The sequence below is a fragment of the Anomaloglossus baeobatrachus genome, chromosome 6, assembly GCF_048569485.1.
Source record: "Anomaloglossus baeobatrachus isolate aAnoBae1 chromosome 6, aAnoBae1.hap1, whole genome shotgun sequence".
Taxonomy (NCBI): domain Eukaryota; kingdom Metazoa; phylum Chordata; class Amphibia; order Anura; family Aromobatidae; genus Anomaloglossus; species Anomaloglossus baeobatrachus.
Window position 1 is genome coordinate 181,743,720 of NC_134358.1, and position 18,804 is coordinate 181,762,523.

The window sequence follows — 18,804 nt, forward strand, 5'->3', positions numbered from 1 at the left end:
TCCCTGTCTCTGTAGTTGAGGAGCTTGGCTAGCATAGTGCGAGGGCCCCTGCCTGCTGGTTGTGGCTGCATCGGGACTCTGTGTGCACGTTCCACAGCATAGAGCTTGGATAAGACATTAGCACCCATTTTCCCCCTGAGCCAGTCTTCTACATATTCAGTGGGGTTTCTTCCTTCCGCTTTCTCAGGGATGCCGACAATTCGGATGTTATTTCTTCTAGAGCGGTTCTCTAAATCATCATTTTTTGCCATGATTTCAGCTATCTGCTGTGCAAATGTTTTTTCAGACTTTTGTAGTTTTGTAATATGATCCTCTGTTATCCCCACTCTCTCCTCTACAGCCGTTGTTCTCAGGTCTGCTTTCTTGAGGTCTTTCTTAATGTCAGCAACCTCTGCCTGTAATCCCTTAACTTGCTTCGTCAGGGAAGTCAGAGCCTCTTTACAAAAAGACACCACTGCAAAAATGTCCTTTAAAGTGGGGTTTTCTGGAGCCTGGTCTGCACTATGTGCTTCCTCTACTTCTCCTGTCTTATCTTGCTGCTGTTCACCATCCCCCATCTCATCAGAGCTGGCATTGTCTTCTCCCTCCTCACCTCTGTTATCTGTATGCTGATGTGATTTCTCTGAAGTCCGGGAAAATTTCTCCAGCCTTGCCGCGACCTGCATCCTTTCCTGACAGGCTGCATTAAGTTTCTCAGCTTCCTGCCTTATCATGGCACCATCCTGAGAGCTGGGGACTTTCCCGCCTCCATTATCTTTTTGCCTGTGACGGACCATGGCACCTCTCTGCATCCACCAGACTCACTCCAGATAAGTCCTCACCACCTTATCTTCCTGACAGCCGGCTGAGGCAGTGATAACAGCGGTATTCAGGGATTTATCAAGGGAGTTTGCAGGAGAGCTCCACAAACACGTCTCTTCACATTGCCGTCCAGGCCACGCCCCCAAGGTCAAGTTCCTTACAGGACCAAAATATGTGCGACAGATTACCTATCCCGCCGCAATTTCTCCAACAGTCTGATGAACAATTGGGGTTTTTTATGTTTAATTTATAGGGAGTAAGATACCATCTTGAAAGTACCTTGTAATGAGTCTCTTGGAGAGTGATACAAAGCGAATTTGAGTAAGTTATTTCTAACGCTTTCCGAAGCTGATCCTTGTCAAGTATAATATTGAGCTCATTTTCCCATGCTATTATGTTTGTTCCTTTGTTAATTCCCATGTCCTCATTAAATTTATTATATATTATATTTGTTTTCCATAATAAAAGACTTGAGGGATTATTTAGGAGGTTGGTTATGTCTATAGGGAGTGTAAAAGTAATTTTCTCTTTTATTAAATAGTGATTAATATTTTCCCAGTTTATAATTTCTGAGTTGGGGATTTTATACTTAGGCTATGTGCGCACGTAGCGTTCTGTCCCTGCAGAAATTTCTGCAGCGATTTGAACAGCACACGTGCGCTTCAAATCGCTGCAGAAAGAGTCCGTAATGAAAAAAAAAAGCCGATTTCATGCGCTCTGAGTGCAGCCCCTCCCATAGACAGAGGGGGAGCTGCATGCAGAGCGCATGAAAGACGTGACATGTCACTTCTTAGAATGCGCGCTTCGGGCAGCGGCCGAAGCGCTGCGTTCTAATACGCCACGTGCACACGTCTCCTGCATAATCTTCATAGATTATGCTGGGGACGCAGGATGCATGTAGTTACGCTGCGGTGCAGATCGCAGCGTAACTGCAGGCAAATACGCAACGTGCGCACATAGCCTGAGACTGTATTGTCTGAAAAGGGGCTAAAATATCCTCTTCTATGATTCCAATAAGATTACCAGTCCCTTGTTTTTTCCACTCCCTCAAGTTAAATCCTGGTCCAATAAGCTCCAAGACTTCTAGTGGTATATATTTTAAAGACGTTTCATCCTGAATCTTATCAAGCAGGTTTAACAAGTATTTCCATGATAGAATAGTGGTTTTTAATAATTGATTTTTGGGAACAGGTTTCTTTTTATCTATTAAATGTGAGATAATTAAAGCTTGTAGAGATTTGTTTTTATTCAAGAACTCTTCGATTTTCAATCATGAAGATCTGTTATTTTCCTGCAGCCATCTTTGGCTCATTTTGAGTATACTAGCATGGTAATAGGCAAAGAGATTTGGGAGGCCCAAGCCTCCTCTCTTTTTATGTTTCACCAATATATTATTTGCCACTCTTGGCTTGTTGTTGTTCCAAACAAAGGCTGTTAGAATTTTTTGAAACTTTTGAAACATTTTCTTTGGGATGATTAAATGGATTGACCTAATTATATATAAGAATTTGGGTAAAATAAACATTTTGAAAGCTAATATTTTCCCCATCCAAGACAGCTGTTTTTTTAATTTTCAAAAAATCTTGCTGAATTGTTTTGTATAGGTTAGTCATATTTGTTTGAATAATATCCTTGACAGGTTTCGTTAGATTGATACCTAGATACGAAACTTGTATTTTCTCCCATTTAAATGAGAATTCCTTTTGCTCTCCTGCAATTCTTCATCAAAATAAAGTCCTAAGATTTATGACTTTGCTTCATTCACTTTGTACAAGGAGACCATAGAAATTTATTTTTAAGGTTTTTATTATATTTCTGGTAGAATTCAGTGGGTCCAAAATAGTGATAAGAATATCATCCGCAAATAATGTAGATTTGTATTGCCTCTTATTAAGACTTATCCCTTTAATTTTTTCATTGAGTCTAACACTCTCTGTCAGTGGCTCTATGAATAAAGCAAATAGACTCCGAGACAAGGGACACCCTTGTCTGGTGCCTTTGAGAGGGGAAAATTGTCAGATAGTTGATTGTTTGTATAAATTCTCGCTGATGGTGACGTGTATAATGCTGTGATGCAGTTTAGTATTTGGTCTCTAAACCCAAATTTCTTTAGAGTGGCAAATAAAAAAAAACAGTGTACCCTATCAAAAGCCTTTTCGGCATCCAGAGCAAAAACTACTGAGGGAATTGTATTATTTTCTATATGTTTCATAATATTGATTACTTTCTGGGTTGCATCTGAGGTGTCTTCCTTTGATAAAACCAACCTGATCAAAGTTAACTAGATCAGGGATATAAGTCTGAATTCTTGAGGCTATTAATTTTGCCAGAATTTTTGTATGAGTGTTTAATAGGGATAGTGGCCTATAATTTGCTAAATCATCATGGTCGCCTTTCCCTTTTGGTAGGACTATAACCGTAGCATCTAGCATTTCCTTGGGAACCAAGCCTTCCAGAGCTGCTTTGTTTGAAAACTTTGTTAGGTGAGGCAAAAGTAGTTGGGTAAAAATTTTATAATAATCATTTTGAAACCCATCAGGGCCTGGTGATTTTCCTAGCTTTAATGACTTAATTGTGTTTGCAACCTCCATTTCAGTATATGGCAAGTTTAAGTACTCCAAGTCAGTTTTGGAGAGTGAAGGGAGTTGCAGGGAGTCTAGGAACTTATTGATTAGGTCCTCCGTTGGATCTAACAAATTAGGGTCACTCTTTAGGTTGTATAATTTTGAGTAGTATTGGGCAAAGGCTTCTGCTATGTCTTTTGGATGTTTGCATGTTTGGTTTAGATTACTTTTAACTTGTAAAATTCTAATTTTGTTTCTTTGTTGTTTGATTTTAGGTGCAAACACTTTAGAAGTCTTGTTATTTGAATGTTTGAATGGTAGTGGTTTGTTTTGACCCTTTGAATAATTTTATCAAATTCTTCTGATAACATAGTTTTCAATTCTATTCTTTGTTTTAAAATGTCTGAGTGGATTTCTGGAGTTGGTTTTTCCTGTTGTTTTATTTCTAATTCTCTAATTTTGTTGGTGATGGCTATTATTTTTTCTTTGTTTTTTTCTTTTAAGCCTAATATTCAGTTCTATGAGTTTTCCTCTCAGCACTGCCTTATGGGCATTCCAAACAGTGAACACTGAGATCTCTTCTGTGGTATTATCTTGAAAATAATTAGTAATGGTTTTTTCAATTTCATCCCTGTATAAAGGATGCTGGAATAAATATGTATTAGCTCTCCAAAGTCTGTCTTGTCTAATGGGTGGTCCGAGTTTAAAACTAAAAATGATTGGTGAATGATCTGACCATGACCTTTGTTCTATTGCAATTTTTTTAAACTTGGTTAAAGATGTTAGATTTGTAATAACTAGGTCAATTCGTGCAAAAGATTTATGCCTATCCGAATAATGGGTTTATTCTATCGAAGAAGAGTTAAGGCACCTAAACACATCAAAGAATTCTTCTCTTGCTAACCATGGATCTAAATTTTGTGAAAACATTCTTGTATGTGTTGAAGAGTCCAATTTTCCGTTAGGCACAACATTGAAGTCTCCAAAGACTACCAACTCACCTTTCTGGTATTCTGTAATTCTCTTCAGTAGTTTATTCAAAAAAGTAAATTGACCCGTATTTGGTGCATATTAGTTAACAATCATAAAGATATTATCATTAATTTTACACACTAATATAATAAATCTACCATGTTCATCTGACAGGACTGATAATTTTTCAAATGTCACCAAGTTTTTTATTATAATGCTCACACCTGCAGTTTTTTTTATATTTGCGGCTAAAAATATGTGTGGGAAATCTCTATTAGTAAATTTGGGAGTATTGACAGATGAGAATTTTGTTTCCTGTATGCCTACAATATCTACCCTAGATTCTTTTATTAGTTTCCAAGTCATGAATCTCTTATTGGGGCTATTAAGACCATTAACATTTAAAGACATAAAATTAACACTCATTTTATCATTTTTACTGCTGTTACTTCAATTCTCAGGTGGGAAAGATATTGAATATTTAAAATATTGATGAATAGACATGCAAATTTTGTGATCCTAATACTTGACCTAGAGAGGAAAAGAAGGTTAGAACAAACAAACAAACAACAGATAAACTTATAACTTGTAAACTGTTTCATGAATAGTCCGTGGATGGTGATTACGGTGTAAAAGAGCACCATCTCTATTGGAGCGAAAGTTTATGCCATCCCATTTACATCCATTGTAGATTATGAAATTGGATATATGCTGTACCTTATTGAAAAGTTTATTCGGTAACTCCTGGATAAGTTATGTGGATATTTTGTTCTTTTAGCTTCTTAAGGCCATCCTCAACGCTTTGTATCACATTAGTTTTCCCTTGATGTTGATAAAGAATTTTTATTGGAAAGCCCCATCTATAGCTTATCTTCTTTAGAATAAGAATTTCTGTAATTTTCCCCAATTCTTTTCTTTGATTCAGAGTTTTGCGTGACAAGTCTGCAAAGATCTTTAATCACTCGTATGGTAATGGTAATGTTTTGTTTTTCTTTAGGTAAGTCATAAGTTGTTCTTTTGTATGGTAGAAATGTATTTTGAGAATTACATCTCTAAGGGATGTCTGAGCTCAAGAAATTTGGTTTAGGTAGTCGATGTGCACAGTCTATTAGGAGGTCTAGTTCTGAGAGACTTGGAATTGCCAACTTCATAATATCTTTGATGTATTTTTTTAGCTCCTCATTTTTGATCAATTCTGGGATGCCTCGAATTTTAATATTATTGCGTCTATCCCTGTCTTCCAAGTCCGTCAACTTTGTCTTGAGAAATGTAATTTCTGCTTTCATTTTGTCCTGGTCTTTGGTGATGTTTTTTGTAGATTTTGTTAAATTCACCACCTCTGCCTCTGTACATTCAGCCATAAATGCCATGGATTCAATAGTTGATGTAACCTCGTTAAGTTTTTTGTCTATATCAGTCTTCAGAGAAATTATATCAGCCTTCACCGAATCTTTGAATGCGGTAAAAAGGTTGTAGAAAAAATACTTATCCATGGGTTGGTCAGTCAATTGAAAATTTTTAAGAGGATCTGGCTGAGAAGAAATTCCGCTGTCATCCCTCTTTTGTTTTTGATGACTTGGACTCAAGTCTGGGGATGAATCTTCTTCTATATCTTTTTTTTATGCCATTTCTTTTCTCTTATTTCGGGAAGATGCTGGGTCCCATAGCGTGGCAATTTCCCCTGTTGGGTCTTGTTCTTGGGACAATGAGTCATCCTTTACGGAATGAAGAACAAGTGTTGTTCCTATGTATTGTTTGTGTTGTCCTTGTCTACTTCCAGGTTTTGGTATTCCAGACGCAGCCACTCCTGGTTTTGGAATGTTTGATTTCTGTTTGTGAGTCACCATTTGTAAAATTGTAGAATTTGGAAGTATCTGTCAAGACTCAGCCTTAGAAGGACAGGTACACTGAGAGTTACGCTTTTTGCAAGTTGTGAGGGCCACGTAGCCACTCGAGTCCAGTGATCGCACGTAGGTCAGAATAACCGCTCAGATCCTCCTGACTTCCAAGGTTTGTTGCTAACTAAGCTTCTTCAGACAGAGCTTTCAAGTACCAGGGATTCTTTGTTTGGACTCAGATACCTTTAATTAGTTTTAATCCGGGCACAAACCACCATGACTCTGTAGTTTCTGTGCTGCCAGCACAGAATTTGTCAGATTGTTATATATTTCTTGTGTTTTGCCACACTTGTGCAGCCCCTCTTATTTCGTGGATGTAAAAATGTTCTTGTTCATTTTACTAGGGCTTGATATGGTGCTGGTTAATAAGTAACCATGAAAAGACCAGGTAGATTGATATGTGGGTAATTACTTATGTATTCCGCTATGCTAGGGCACAACTAGTATAATGCAGATTATTATAACTTAACAGTTGTTGATTTTATTTTGTGCACCCTTTCACATCATCCTGCAAGGTGTGGGTATGTTCTCACAAAAGTTCGCTAATTTTTGTTGAGGTTAAAATAGGGCCCAAGTCGAATCTTTGCAACAGTATGTAATTGCTTGTTGTATTGCAGGAAGCCTCCTTTCCGTCTCTAGAATTGAGGACTATAGGCTGAATGGTGCTGGCGTCAGAGAAGGAGCGATGATCAGACAGAGAGGGACATCAGTAGGTCTGGTAACAGAATTAGGGAGCACTGATGCTTAAATATAGATATGGACACTGGTGGACTGTAGGTGTTTAGAATGCTTTTAGCTTAGGAGCAGAAGTCTTTTAATAATACAGGGCAGGAGCAGCTGCACCTTCCATGCAGGTATATACCTCTGGTCCCACACTATTTACTGAGACATTGACAGAAACTGCACCCCACAGAAATAGTGTGTGTTAGATAATATTTCTGTCACAGATGTTTTTAATGTGAGGAATTGGGGTGAAATTTCCAGTAAATTGGGGACATTTTATTTGGTTTTTAAGTGAGACAAAAGTCCTTTCTGTCAGAATAGTTATGTGTATTATCAGCGGTGCTGTGGGACGTGAGGTACGAGGTTAATGTCTATATTTAATTATCTTCTTGTGATGTCATTAATTCATTGATGACTAAGATGTAAAAATTTGAGGTAAATGTTGGAGTTATAGATGAGGGTGAGTTAGTATCACAGTAGGGCTTGTTTTTTGCAAGACAAGATGTACCTTTCAATAATATCATTCATTTTAGCACTTAGCGTGCAGTAAAATGGGGACAAAAATTCCAAATGTGGAGATGTTGAGGAAAAAACCTGAATTCTGCTATTGTGTGTACAAGTTGTGGTAAAAATGACCTCGCAATATGATTTTCACCATTTGTATGATTACGGTGATACCAAACATTTCCAGTTTTTTTATTATTATAGTAGTGAACAAAAAAAAAAAGAATTGGGAGGGGGTTGTGTCAGGTTTTTCTAAAACCCAGACTGTTCTCATTTTTTGGTTGATGGAGCTGTGTGATGGCTTATTTTTTTAGACAAAATTTTTATTTATACCATTTTGGGATAGATATGAAGTTTTGATAGCTTGTGAAAGCATTTTTTTTCTTGTATTACAGAAACAAAACAAAGTGATTTTAGTGTTTTCGAAATGCTTACATTACAATGTTTACTGATTGTGCTAATTATTTTTATATTTTGATAGATTGGACTTTTCTGAATGAGGTGATGCATTTTAGTATCTTTATTTTTATTGGGGCAAAAGGTGGGTGATTTGAACTTTTTTTTTTTTAATTTTTGGGGTGATCATTGGGTCCAGTGAAGCAAGCACTGTCAGTGCTTCTTCATCTGTATATACAAGTAGTGGTTCAGGTAATAAACCATGTATATTTTCTCTAAGGGGAGTCTAGCTGTGTCTGACAGTCGGACCCCCAACCCCCCAGCTACACATTCTCTCGCAAGCTGCTTACTCTGCATTGATGTTTTAGAACATCAATACAGAATAAAGTTTGTATCGCCCGGTCAACTCAACTAAAGTATATGGCCTGTCCAACAGTATTTAAACCTACCTAACATCAATCTAGGGCTTATTTAATGGCTTATTGTTTCTAAGTCTAATCTATTGACGAAATTGCTCAGAAAGGGCCCGATTTTCAAACAAAGGTTGGGTGCGAACTTTTCAGGTTGTGGGATCCCGGCATGCAGATTGGGTTCCAAAAACCTAACATGGACCCTCACACAGTGAAATATCATAAAATCTTTTTCTTTGCACTAATAAAGCACTGAAGCGTAGTTTATTAAGCTGAACAGTACCCACTATAATGATGTTACCATCCAGTAACAGCTTACTAAAATGCATAGCAGCTTTGCATTCTTGTAAAAAGCGAGATCTTGCAATATTTCACTGTTTCATTGTAACAGTAGTTATAGAGTGTTGTGGGATCTCAGTCAGATTGCCGGGATCTCACAATCAAGAAGTTCTGACCCAACTTTTGCAAGAATGTTGTGCCCTTTCTGCAGGTATTAAAGGGAATCTGTCAGCAGGTTTTTACTACCTCATCTGAGAGCAGCATGGTGTAGGCAAAGAGATTCTGAATCCAACAATGTATTAATTAGAGTACTGGATGCAGCTGTTTTGACACATACAGACTGCTTACATTATGCCATGTAACAGAGCTGATAAAGTTGCTCCCGCCCACACCAGGATCTCAGTAAAGATTTTACATTGACAGTGCCGGACTTCTGCGCGCGTAACATTGTAGTCCAAGCAATGAAAAGTCCTGGTGCTAAAACAAATATACCAAATAAGCAACATATTAGACCTTGACAAGACAGGCATCCCTGAGTTCTATGTTTTAACCCTTACATCATGTTGTCTTCAACTTACATAGCAAAAACCTGCCGACAGATTCCTTTTACGGACTCTTTTGCACTCTTTCTGTCATGATCCAGGACCGGTATTCTCCGCTCCAGAGTTTCACATACCCGGCCTGGTCATGTCAGGGGTTAACTCCCATCAGCCTCATTCTGGTTTCAGGAGACACTATATATGGTCTCTGAACCTGTATTCTTGTGCTGGTTATAGTTTTGCTCTGCAGCCTGTGACTTGCTTTGGTGAGATTTCCTGGTTTATCTGACTCCTTGTTGTCGTGCCCTGACCTGTACCCTCCCCCGTTCGTCCATCTGTCCCAGCCCCTGAGTTCCCGCTCCTGTCTGTTGTTTGTGTTTCCCTCTGCATCCCTGATGTCCCGGCTTCTGACTCGGTTCTGTTTTCTGACTTAATTTTGATCCTCCCTATGCACTGACTTGACTTCCTGGCTAGACCCTGACTGTTTGACTACTCTATTGCCCCCTGGTGGTTTGCCTATTAGCTGCCTGCTGCGGTTACTCTGCTGTACTTCAGCTGCCTTTCTGTTACAGTGTAACTTTGACTCTCCTTTACTACTCTGCTGCCACCTAGTGAGGAATACGCTGTACTATATCTTACTAGCCCTTTGTACAGTGTGACACTTTGGACAATATTTCGAAAAATCACCAGTCTGTTGTCAACTTATTTATTAAATAAAATGACAAATCAGAGTCTAGTGATAGATAAGTCTCAGTTTAGTTTATAATGGAGACATGAGTGTTCTGCTTGATCCCTTTTTGACTGTAATGATAAATAATACAGCCTTATAATGCATTTTTTCAGGTTTCTGCCATTTTTTCTGGACACAGATTGTGTGGTCCTGCCAGTATCAACTATCTACATTAGTTTGCGTTGGGGATTTTGCACAATACTATAGAAAACTAATGCACCTCTGTAGCAGCAGTGCAAAATAGAGCCATTATACAGGCGGGTACATGAGAGGGTTTTTTTCCACTGTTACGCCTAATTTTGTAATTCTTCAAGGAGTTGTTTAACTAATCTGGAAAATAATCCTTTGCTCTTATTTTACTTAGAAGGCATTCATTTTGTTAAAGTATTAAGCACTTTGGTAGATAAATCTCTGAAATGCACAGGAAACGAGAATTAGACTGTACAAGGACAGGACAACTCAATGATCAATAGAGATCAATGACAAAGTGAAAATGCTAACTGACTTACAGTACTGTATTAGTCTAAAAACAAATAGGTCCATTAAGAGTTTGATACAGTTGTATTTAAGTGGTTTCTTTAATGTGTTTTCCTCGGAGCAAGAACATCCAATACACTGATCAATAAAAATAAATAATTAATAAAATGTTACACTTACGACAGGTTCCTGCAGCCAAAGACGTATCAGAGTTGCCAGCGTGTAATACAGTACTAACAGCATGACAGGGTTGGTATAGTGGTTCCAACGTATGATTGGATTTGCTATGAATTTCCATGTACTTGTACAGTTGGTCTGAACTATTGAAGTGACACCAAACAACCTATAATAGTAGGAGGAAAAATAAATATGGGAAACATTCTAATTACTGAATATTACTAAGAACAATAGACAGGTTATAGGACAAAACTTACTACTCAAGCTACATACACACATCGCTTTAAAGAATGACAACACCTAAAATTTTTCACTTTTTACATGACTAACAGGTCATTGACATGTTAGAAGTTTGAGGCTGAACAGGTACGGAGACCTCAACTGAAAGAGCGGCATAGTTAGATAAAGAGCTGAAAAGGGGCATTAGCTCTAGAGATCCCAACAATCAAGATATGTCACTATATGTCAAAAGTTTTTGAAAGTGTAGATACTCTTTAGAATCAAAGGTCTGTTTTTGTACCCAAAATCCATGACTCACTATTGGATTTCTATTTCAGATTTGCTAGAAATATTTAGCAACAGACTAAATGATTTTTAACATGAAAGCCAATGGATTCAATACTACGGTTAGCATCTGTCAAAGACATTCATTAAATGTATATGATACATTTGTTTAACGGATACTATCATAGCAGGTGACAGATACCTGTTACAAATGCTCAACTGAGGCATCCATCTGCCATCGGCTATAACAGCATCCATTTAATGGATATGTCATGAAAAGCAGAGACCAAATTGTCCACTTTAGACTGCTCAGAATTGGTACACTCAGCTGGCTGAAGCACTGAACCCCTGCATGAGTGTTGGTACCAAGGGGTGCTTTTTGTTTTTTAATTGCCTTCAGCTCGATGTCGAGCCACGATGACTTGATGGATGTATGCTCTGTAGGAAGATTGATCTTGTGCAAGACTAAATAGGTCCACTAGGGTCTTCTCAACTGTTATCAAGCCATCACATTGCTAGTCTTCTTCTTCACTTTCTTTCTTCTATTTTTTTCAACCGTGATGTCCTTCTCTAGTGGTGTGCGGGTTCATATACTTTCTATTGACTGCCAATAGAAACCTCCACATATCTGCAGCACCAATATTGGAGGGAGAACACCTATAAAAATAATTATAATATAGATGCTCTTTAAAAATAATCTGTCATATGTGGGCAGGCAGATGTAAATTCATTGACACCTTTATATTGTCTATCTGTTGCTGCATTCCTGAGGAGTTTGTGTTTTCATTTATACATAAATGATCACTTAAGCGCTCTGATCGCAACAAAGCACTTAACAATCCTCTGCATCTTGAGGTTGTTTCTCTCTCCAAAATGATCTTCTTTTTGCTTGATTGATAGCTCACTCTCTGTGACACATGAGGGGCCATGGAAGAAAATCAGATAGTGAGCTCTAATTAAAGCTAAAGAAGCTGGTGCTGGGCAGGAAAGCAACCAACCAAGGACACAGAGCCCAAGAAGTGCTCTCACACACCCAGGCCTCTTAACAACTTATTTGCATATAAATGAAAATGCTACAACAGTTAGAAGGCATCAATGGATTTACATTTCAAAGACCTGCATGCCCATGTATCTGGTTCGGAGGGGTTGATCTTACATACAGATTCTCTTTAAAGCTAGTCATTTGAGTCCCAATGCTTTGGATAAGAATGTTGGACTAATGCTTTTTTGGCTGAAAAATAGAGATGAGCGGACAGTGGAAATTCGGTTCGGTGAGTTCATCTGGTCTGTCCACATGCAACCAGCTATAAACAGATCAAGTCCGGGGACGAGTGACCTGGATTTTTCCATTATTTTTTTTGTACACACTTCATCAGATCATGGTATTGTTATCCCAATGCGCGACATTCAAATACTGTAAACAGCTGAACACCGAGCGTAACTGAGCAGAGCGATGCTCTTGTGAGGGATTTGCATAAGCGCCCGATCTCTGAACCCAAACACTGTTTTTTTGGTTCAAAAAGTCGGGTTCGCTCATCTCTACTGACAATAAATAGACAATCAAAGTTAGAGTCATAATGAAAGTGTTCATCTTCAGCTTTTATTTTTTTATCTCATACAAAATATCTTCACAAGGCAAGAAAGTTGTAAGCAACTATTTTCACCAGTGTAAATAATAAAACCTCCTGTATTTTTAGAGCAGACCCAGCAGGGGACACCCTTAATTCACGCAATCATTCCAAATCCATGCAAATGTTACAAAGCACACATAAGGTCAGTGACATCCGTGACAGAGCAATAAGCTTTCCTACATGGTTTACTACTAATCTGGAAAGACGCCAAGGTCTCCTTCTTGAGAGAAGCTATATCCCGTTTAAACTACAGAAGGCAAGTTAATGCGTCTTCTTTAAAAAAGTAATGTATTGATTGTCTGATGAGCCCTGTCCGTCTCTATTGCAAATCAATAAAATAGTAGTCCAAAAGTCAGCTGTTTGTGTGTTAAAGCCTACAGTGTGTACATTTAAAGCAGTCATATTGGCATTTTGAAAATTTCATGCAAAAATTCTGCTGTATGAAAGGCTCTCTTGTGATTAATATCCCCAGTTCAAAGAATTACAGTAGCAACAGCCAGGAAGCTATAAGCCTCTAAAATTACTTCTGGCTGATGGAAAGTGAAATCACAGGATGAATGAAGCCTGCTTACTCAATTTAGCAAAAACTAAACAAAACCACACGTTAATTAACATCTCCTCATCAGCAAACCATCTCCTAAAGCAGAATGTTGTTCTGTCTAAGCTCTGTTAAGCTGCAGTAGTTTTTAATTAAACATGAAACTGCTAATTTGAAATAATAAGGAGCATGGGAGAAGGAGAAAAGGAAGAGTGCTGATAGATATATATATATATATATATATATATATATATATATATATATATATATATATTATTGCAGTAAATATGCAAATTATATATCATGAATTTACTCCGAGCTTTTGCAGTAAAAAAAACCAAACAAACTGTGTGAACATTGTCTTCTCATGTGAAATAATTGTCATTTGAACATTTGTGATAAAATCTGGCAAAGTGTTAAAAAGTTTTCCAATGAATAAATGTAAATTTTCTCTTGTTACTTAGATCATGCAAAGCCTAGAATTATAAAGCTTTTTAAAATTCTTATGGTTCCTCCAACTTTCGATCCTATCATAATGTCCACCTTGTGTGCCAAGTGATGGTTACGTATGGTCATTGGCTCAGTCACACAGCCTGTATCCTTTTCTACATGATAGAATGAATAATGAAATTGTGCAGACCAGACCCCAAAATTTCAGGCACTGGATGTTGTTTTTTAGGACCAACTTGAATACATTAGGTCCATGTTCAGAGAGTGGAAAAAAACAACTGGGGTTACATAGATACTATATAGAGTAGCCTTCCACTGGAGCTCAAATAAAATTCCCTATGCAGGCTTTCCTCTATGTTCTGAAAGGTTACTCAAACAATTCTGTTAAAGGCAACCAGTCATGAGATTCATGCTGATCAAACCACAAGCAGCATGAATCAGAAACTGGCTGCAGTGTACACTGAACTATAAATCGCCACAGCATTTCAGAGAAAGCATACTTTGAAAAGATGACTGGTGATTATGTGTCTTGGATTACTAGTCTGAAGCATGTCTCTGGTGTTACCTCCCTGCCCTGCTGCCCTAGAGTGACAGGTTCCCTTTTTAGGTTAATATGAACAGAAATTGAATTAATTCATCTTATTACTTACCTGGCATAAAAATCACCTGGTGGAATGATCTCTTGAAAAAATTGAAACTGGTATAGATAAAGTCCGATCAAGTGCCCTGCACTAAATATGGCCATTAATACACATAGACAGCTGAATATCAGCGGATCAAATACTCGGCAACAGGACCACCATGTGCATAACCCCAAAAATACAAAGAAATAAACAGCTGAGGTCAAAGAAGGCACCATCATGCCTAAAAAGATCAAAAAGAGAAAAGTATTAATTACAATAATCAGAAAAAAATAACTAGGCTGTGTTCACACTGTGTGACCAGAAATCACAGCAAGCAGCTCTAATCTGTACTATGTGAACCTTAGAATAGATTATTTTTACAGAAAATGCCATGAGCTTTTACTTAAATTCTAAAGTCCGCAATACCCCCCTAAGAAGAGTGGGATACTTAAATACTGCTTAAAAAGGGTTTTCTTTAACCTAATATATCTACAAGGCATTTCCAGTAGCATAGTAGCATAAAATATCACATCACACTTATACAGAACTTCTACTCTGCTTCCCATAGATGACATCACTGTTTTTGAGTGCCTAATACAAAGGCTATACTAACCAAAGGATGGAATTGCCCTTTGCAATGAAAAGTGTTCAAACATGGAGGTAGCCATTTTTCCCTCTGTACTGTACATAACCAATTGATTAGTGTTTCAAATGTCATAATTAGTATTATGAATTAGAAATATCGGAGACATGTATACCATCAAATCATTAATATGACAATATTGTGTACGTGTTACAAATATTTAGAAATATTAGTGTTGAGCAAAAGGATTTAAAGAGTCCACATCAATGTTCTGCTCAAATGGACCAAGGCAGTACAAACTTCCTCAGCCGTTGTACCAGGCCAGAGTATACCCACAGTCCAGATTATACCTGGGGTTAAAGTGGCCTAGGCAGGATTATACTCCAGGATATAAATTGGCCTAAGTCAAAATATACCACCAAGGACATATTATAGCTTTACAGTAGCATTGAGTGATATACACAAGAATTACTTAGTTTTTCAACATTTTATTGGAGATTCAGCTTTGTCTGTAAGTTAAGCGAGAAAGCTAAAAGACTTAAATCTTAAAACTCTAACCACATAGAATTAAAATTGGAAAACTTTTGGTGTCATAGAGATCAGAATAAAACATGCATATATAGTTACAATACATAACATTAACTATGCACTGATGGGACAGCATCATCTACTGTCAGTTCACTGTAAGCACTGTACTATTTTACACCGCTCGGGTATAGAGTTTATTCCATAAGGTATAGTGAGGCCTGGGCCAGACTATACTTGGGTTCCATGTTAGATGGGTATATAATGGCCTGGAGGGGTATAGGTTGGCGTAGGCTATTTTTACATCCTGGGAATAGTTTGGCCTAGTACAGTTAATCTCCAGGCCAAACAATACCAGGGCTTAATCTGGGAAGATGTTCACTTGGCCTGCTACACCAACAGAGAATGGTGGTGTCCTGGACATGTCTTGTAAATTCTAGGCCCCGTAATGACACTACATAAGGCTTTGTCACTAGGAGGGCATAGTAACAACAAAAGTCAATCAAAATGGTTGTATTTCAGTTTTCACTACATTTTTCGGTTGCCACTTAGTACCAACGGGACCAGGGCCCTGCAAATCTTTTTAGACAATTGTAATAAATATGTTTGTGTGCGACCTGCAGTTATAGCAGACACCTGACACCTTGCACTCACGTGACTCAATTTCACCCACCTGATATATTTCTCAATATGGCTTGATTTTGGAGATATGCAAGCTTGACAATGCACATCTGTTTATGGCATTACTGAGAACTGAACGTGTGCATGTGGTGATATATTTAGCAACAAGGTAAAAATATTTGTTGATTACAGTTGGAATAAAATGGTGTAAATCTAACAACAAGCAATAAAAAAAACTAAAATAAAATTAAACAACATTTTTCAATTTATTTTTACAATACTATTTCTTATCTATGGATTAGCCCACGTGAAATTGAATTAAAAAACACCAAATCCATGCTATGCTATGGAAAAAACCCGAGATGGTAAGAAAAAATAACCACAACAAAATAATTGATTAGAATTGTACTGATTTAAGTGTGTTTCATAGTTCTTTATATTGCTATGTAAGGCATTCTTAGCATGCCACTTATTCTGTTACAACTACTATTATTTGTCTTTGTGCCAGTCCTTGCCAAAAGCACATCTTTCCTTTTAAAAGAAGTGTATGCTTCCTCCTACAAGATCAGCAAGCTCATAACCTGCTGCTGACAATGATGTCAACTTCATAATCTCAGCTGGTCCAAGATGTACATTACATTTACTAATTCATTTGGAAGAAAAACAATTTGCAAACATATAAACAAAATCCAATGCATTACTAATGGATGAGAGTATTAAACTCGTACATTGCTCTAGTTTGTGTCAACTCTATCGCTTAATATACGATAAATCTTGGTCACGTAGAGAACTAATTTTCTGGACAATTAAGTGGTGTGTAGTACACAGGTTTTTGCCCTTTTCAGCTCTGGACTGATTGGTTTCTCTGTCCACTGTTGCAAAATATATTAGTGTCATAAACGAAAGACAAACAAAGAAAATAATAATTCTAATAAAAAATAAATACATTATTAATAAAGCCCCCAATTAATACAGACTAGTGGTTTGTACACCATTCTTGATAAGTGTACTGTCGAGAAAGTTGTTCTAAATTCATTGAGAAGCATATGATGCTTCAAGAATTTGACACATCTTTTAATTGCCACTCACCTACCCCAAAATATACATTATTGTTGTAATTTACGCCCCTTTTGTGGAGTAAATAATGATGAATTTGCCGCTCGTACTTGGCTATGCACTTCTTGGCCAAGCTACACTCATTTTTAAAAAAGTAAGTAGAGTTGCCCAGGATTGGATTAAACCTGCAGTAGATCGTAAAATGTTTACACAACTACTAGTTGTACAAATAATTTGCAACATATCAAACTATTTTACACCAGAAGTCTACAAAAAAGTAGTTTGTTGAATTGGTATCAAAGTGTTTATTGGCATCAATAAAATAGCTAGCATCATAACGAGTTTTTTAGGAGCAAAAACCATTAAAATATCATACATCTCGATGTTAAGTAAAGGGTGCTTTACACGCTGCGACATCGCTAACGATATATCGTCGGGGTCACGACCTTAGTGACGCACATCCGGCGCCGTTAGCGACATCGCAGCGTGTGACACCAATGAGCGATGATCAACTAGCACAAAAACTTGAAAAATCGTTGCTCGTTGACACGTCATTAATTTCCTTAATATTGTTGCTGCTGCAGGTACGATGTTGTTTGTCGTTCCTGCGGCAGCACACAACGCTGTGTGTGACACCGCAGGAACGACGAACATCTCCTTACCTGCGTCCATCGGAAATGAGGAAGGAAGGAGGTGGGCGGCATGTTCCGGCTGCTCATCTCCGACCCCCCTTCTCTGCTATTGGACGGCTGCCGTGTGACGTCGCTGTGACGCAGCACGAACTGCCCCCTTAGAAAGGAGGCAGATCGCCGGCCAGAGCGGCGTCGCAGGGAAGGTAATTCCGTGTGACGGGTGTTAGCGATGTTGTGCGCCACGGGCAGCGATTTGCCCATGATGCACAACCGACGGGAGCGGGTACGCTCGCTAGCGATATCGGTACCAATATCGCAGCGTGTAAAGTACCCTTTAGACCACATTCATCATAAATATAAAATGACCTACAAAATGCTCTTTTTTTTTTTTAAATTAATAACTTTTTATTCAGGGTAAATAAAATAAACATTGGATATCAAAAACGTGTGAATTATCACACAAAGAACTGAAAGACATGCAAGCCTGTACCACTTTTCGAAATAGACACAGTAATACACATAAATGAACTTATTAAACAAACTAAGATATCTAGAAAATTCTTGAACCAAGGCATGGAATCACAAGTTACACGTGAGTTGTGTTCTTTGGATGTTGAAGCCATAATTTCCAACTGGACAGGAAGACTTGCACAAATAAGCAGTCAATTTTTTGTATGAACAAGTCTTTTTAATGGCTAAAATAACTTCCTCTAGGCTATGTGATTTCATTTTTTTTCATAGTCTGGTGTAGCCATTTTTGCGACTAGTAAAGTATGGGCAGTGAACACCCTCATTCTAGCCGGCACAAAATGTATATCTAGTAGAAGTAGAGCTAACGAGGGAGAGGGTTTGACTGTAATGTGAATAGTTGTTGAAATCAAATGAAAATCTATGAACCGGTCATAACGAGACAATCCTATAAGATATGCCATAAAGTACCATTTTGGCCACAATGGTGACAACATCTGAGGACCCTATGGCTAAGTTTCAATGGAGTGTAATACAGTATCAGCGGAGAAGGGTTTCCATATAAACCTCATAATATGCAGCAGACGAGAAGGTATGATTTTTGTACGTTAGGCTGTGGGTCCAATCTGATCCCGGGAATGCTTTGTTCAGATCTTTTTCCCGTGACAAGAACGGGGTGGATTTAACAAAGGTGTTTTTATTT

The 18,804-nt window shown here is 37.9% G+C and overlaps 1 protein-coding gene across 13 annotated transcripts in view; it reads right to left on the reverse strand.

Annotated features, from left to right (window-relative positions):
* PIEZO2 (piezo type mechanosensitive ion channel component 2) overlaps window positions 1–18,804 on the reverse strand; it is a 630,266-nt gene that overhangs the window by 271,063 nt on the left and 340,399 nt on the right. For all 13 annotated transcript variants that reach the window (XM_075314549.1, XM_075314558.1, XM_075314555.1 and 10 more), the window contains exons 7-8: window positions 14,244–14,457; window positions 10,474–10,636 (exon numbers count right to left, since the gene is read on the reverse strand). In XM_075314549.1, coding sequence (XP_075170664.1) covers window positions 10,474–10,636; window positions 14,244–14,457 — 377 coding nt within the window. The remainder of the gene's footprint in view (window positions 1–10,473; window positions 10,637–14,243; window positions 14,458–18,804) is intronic.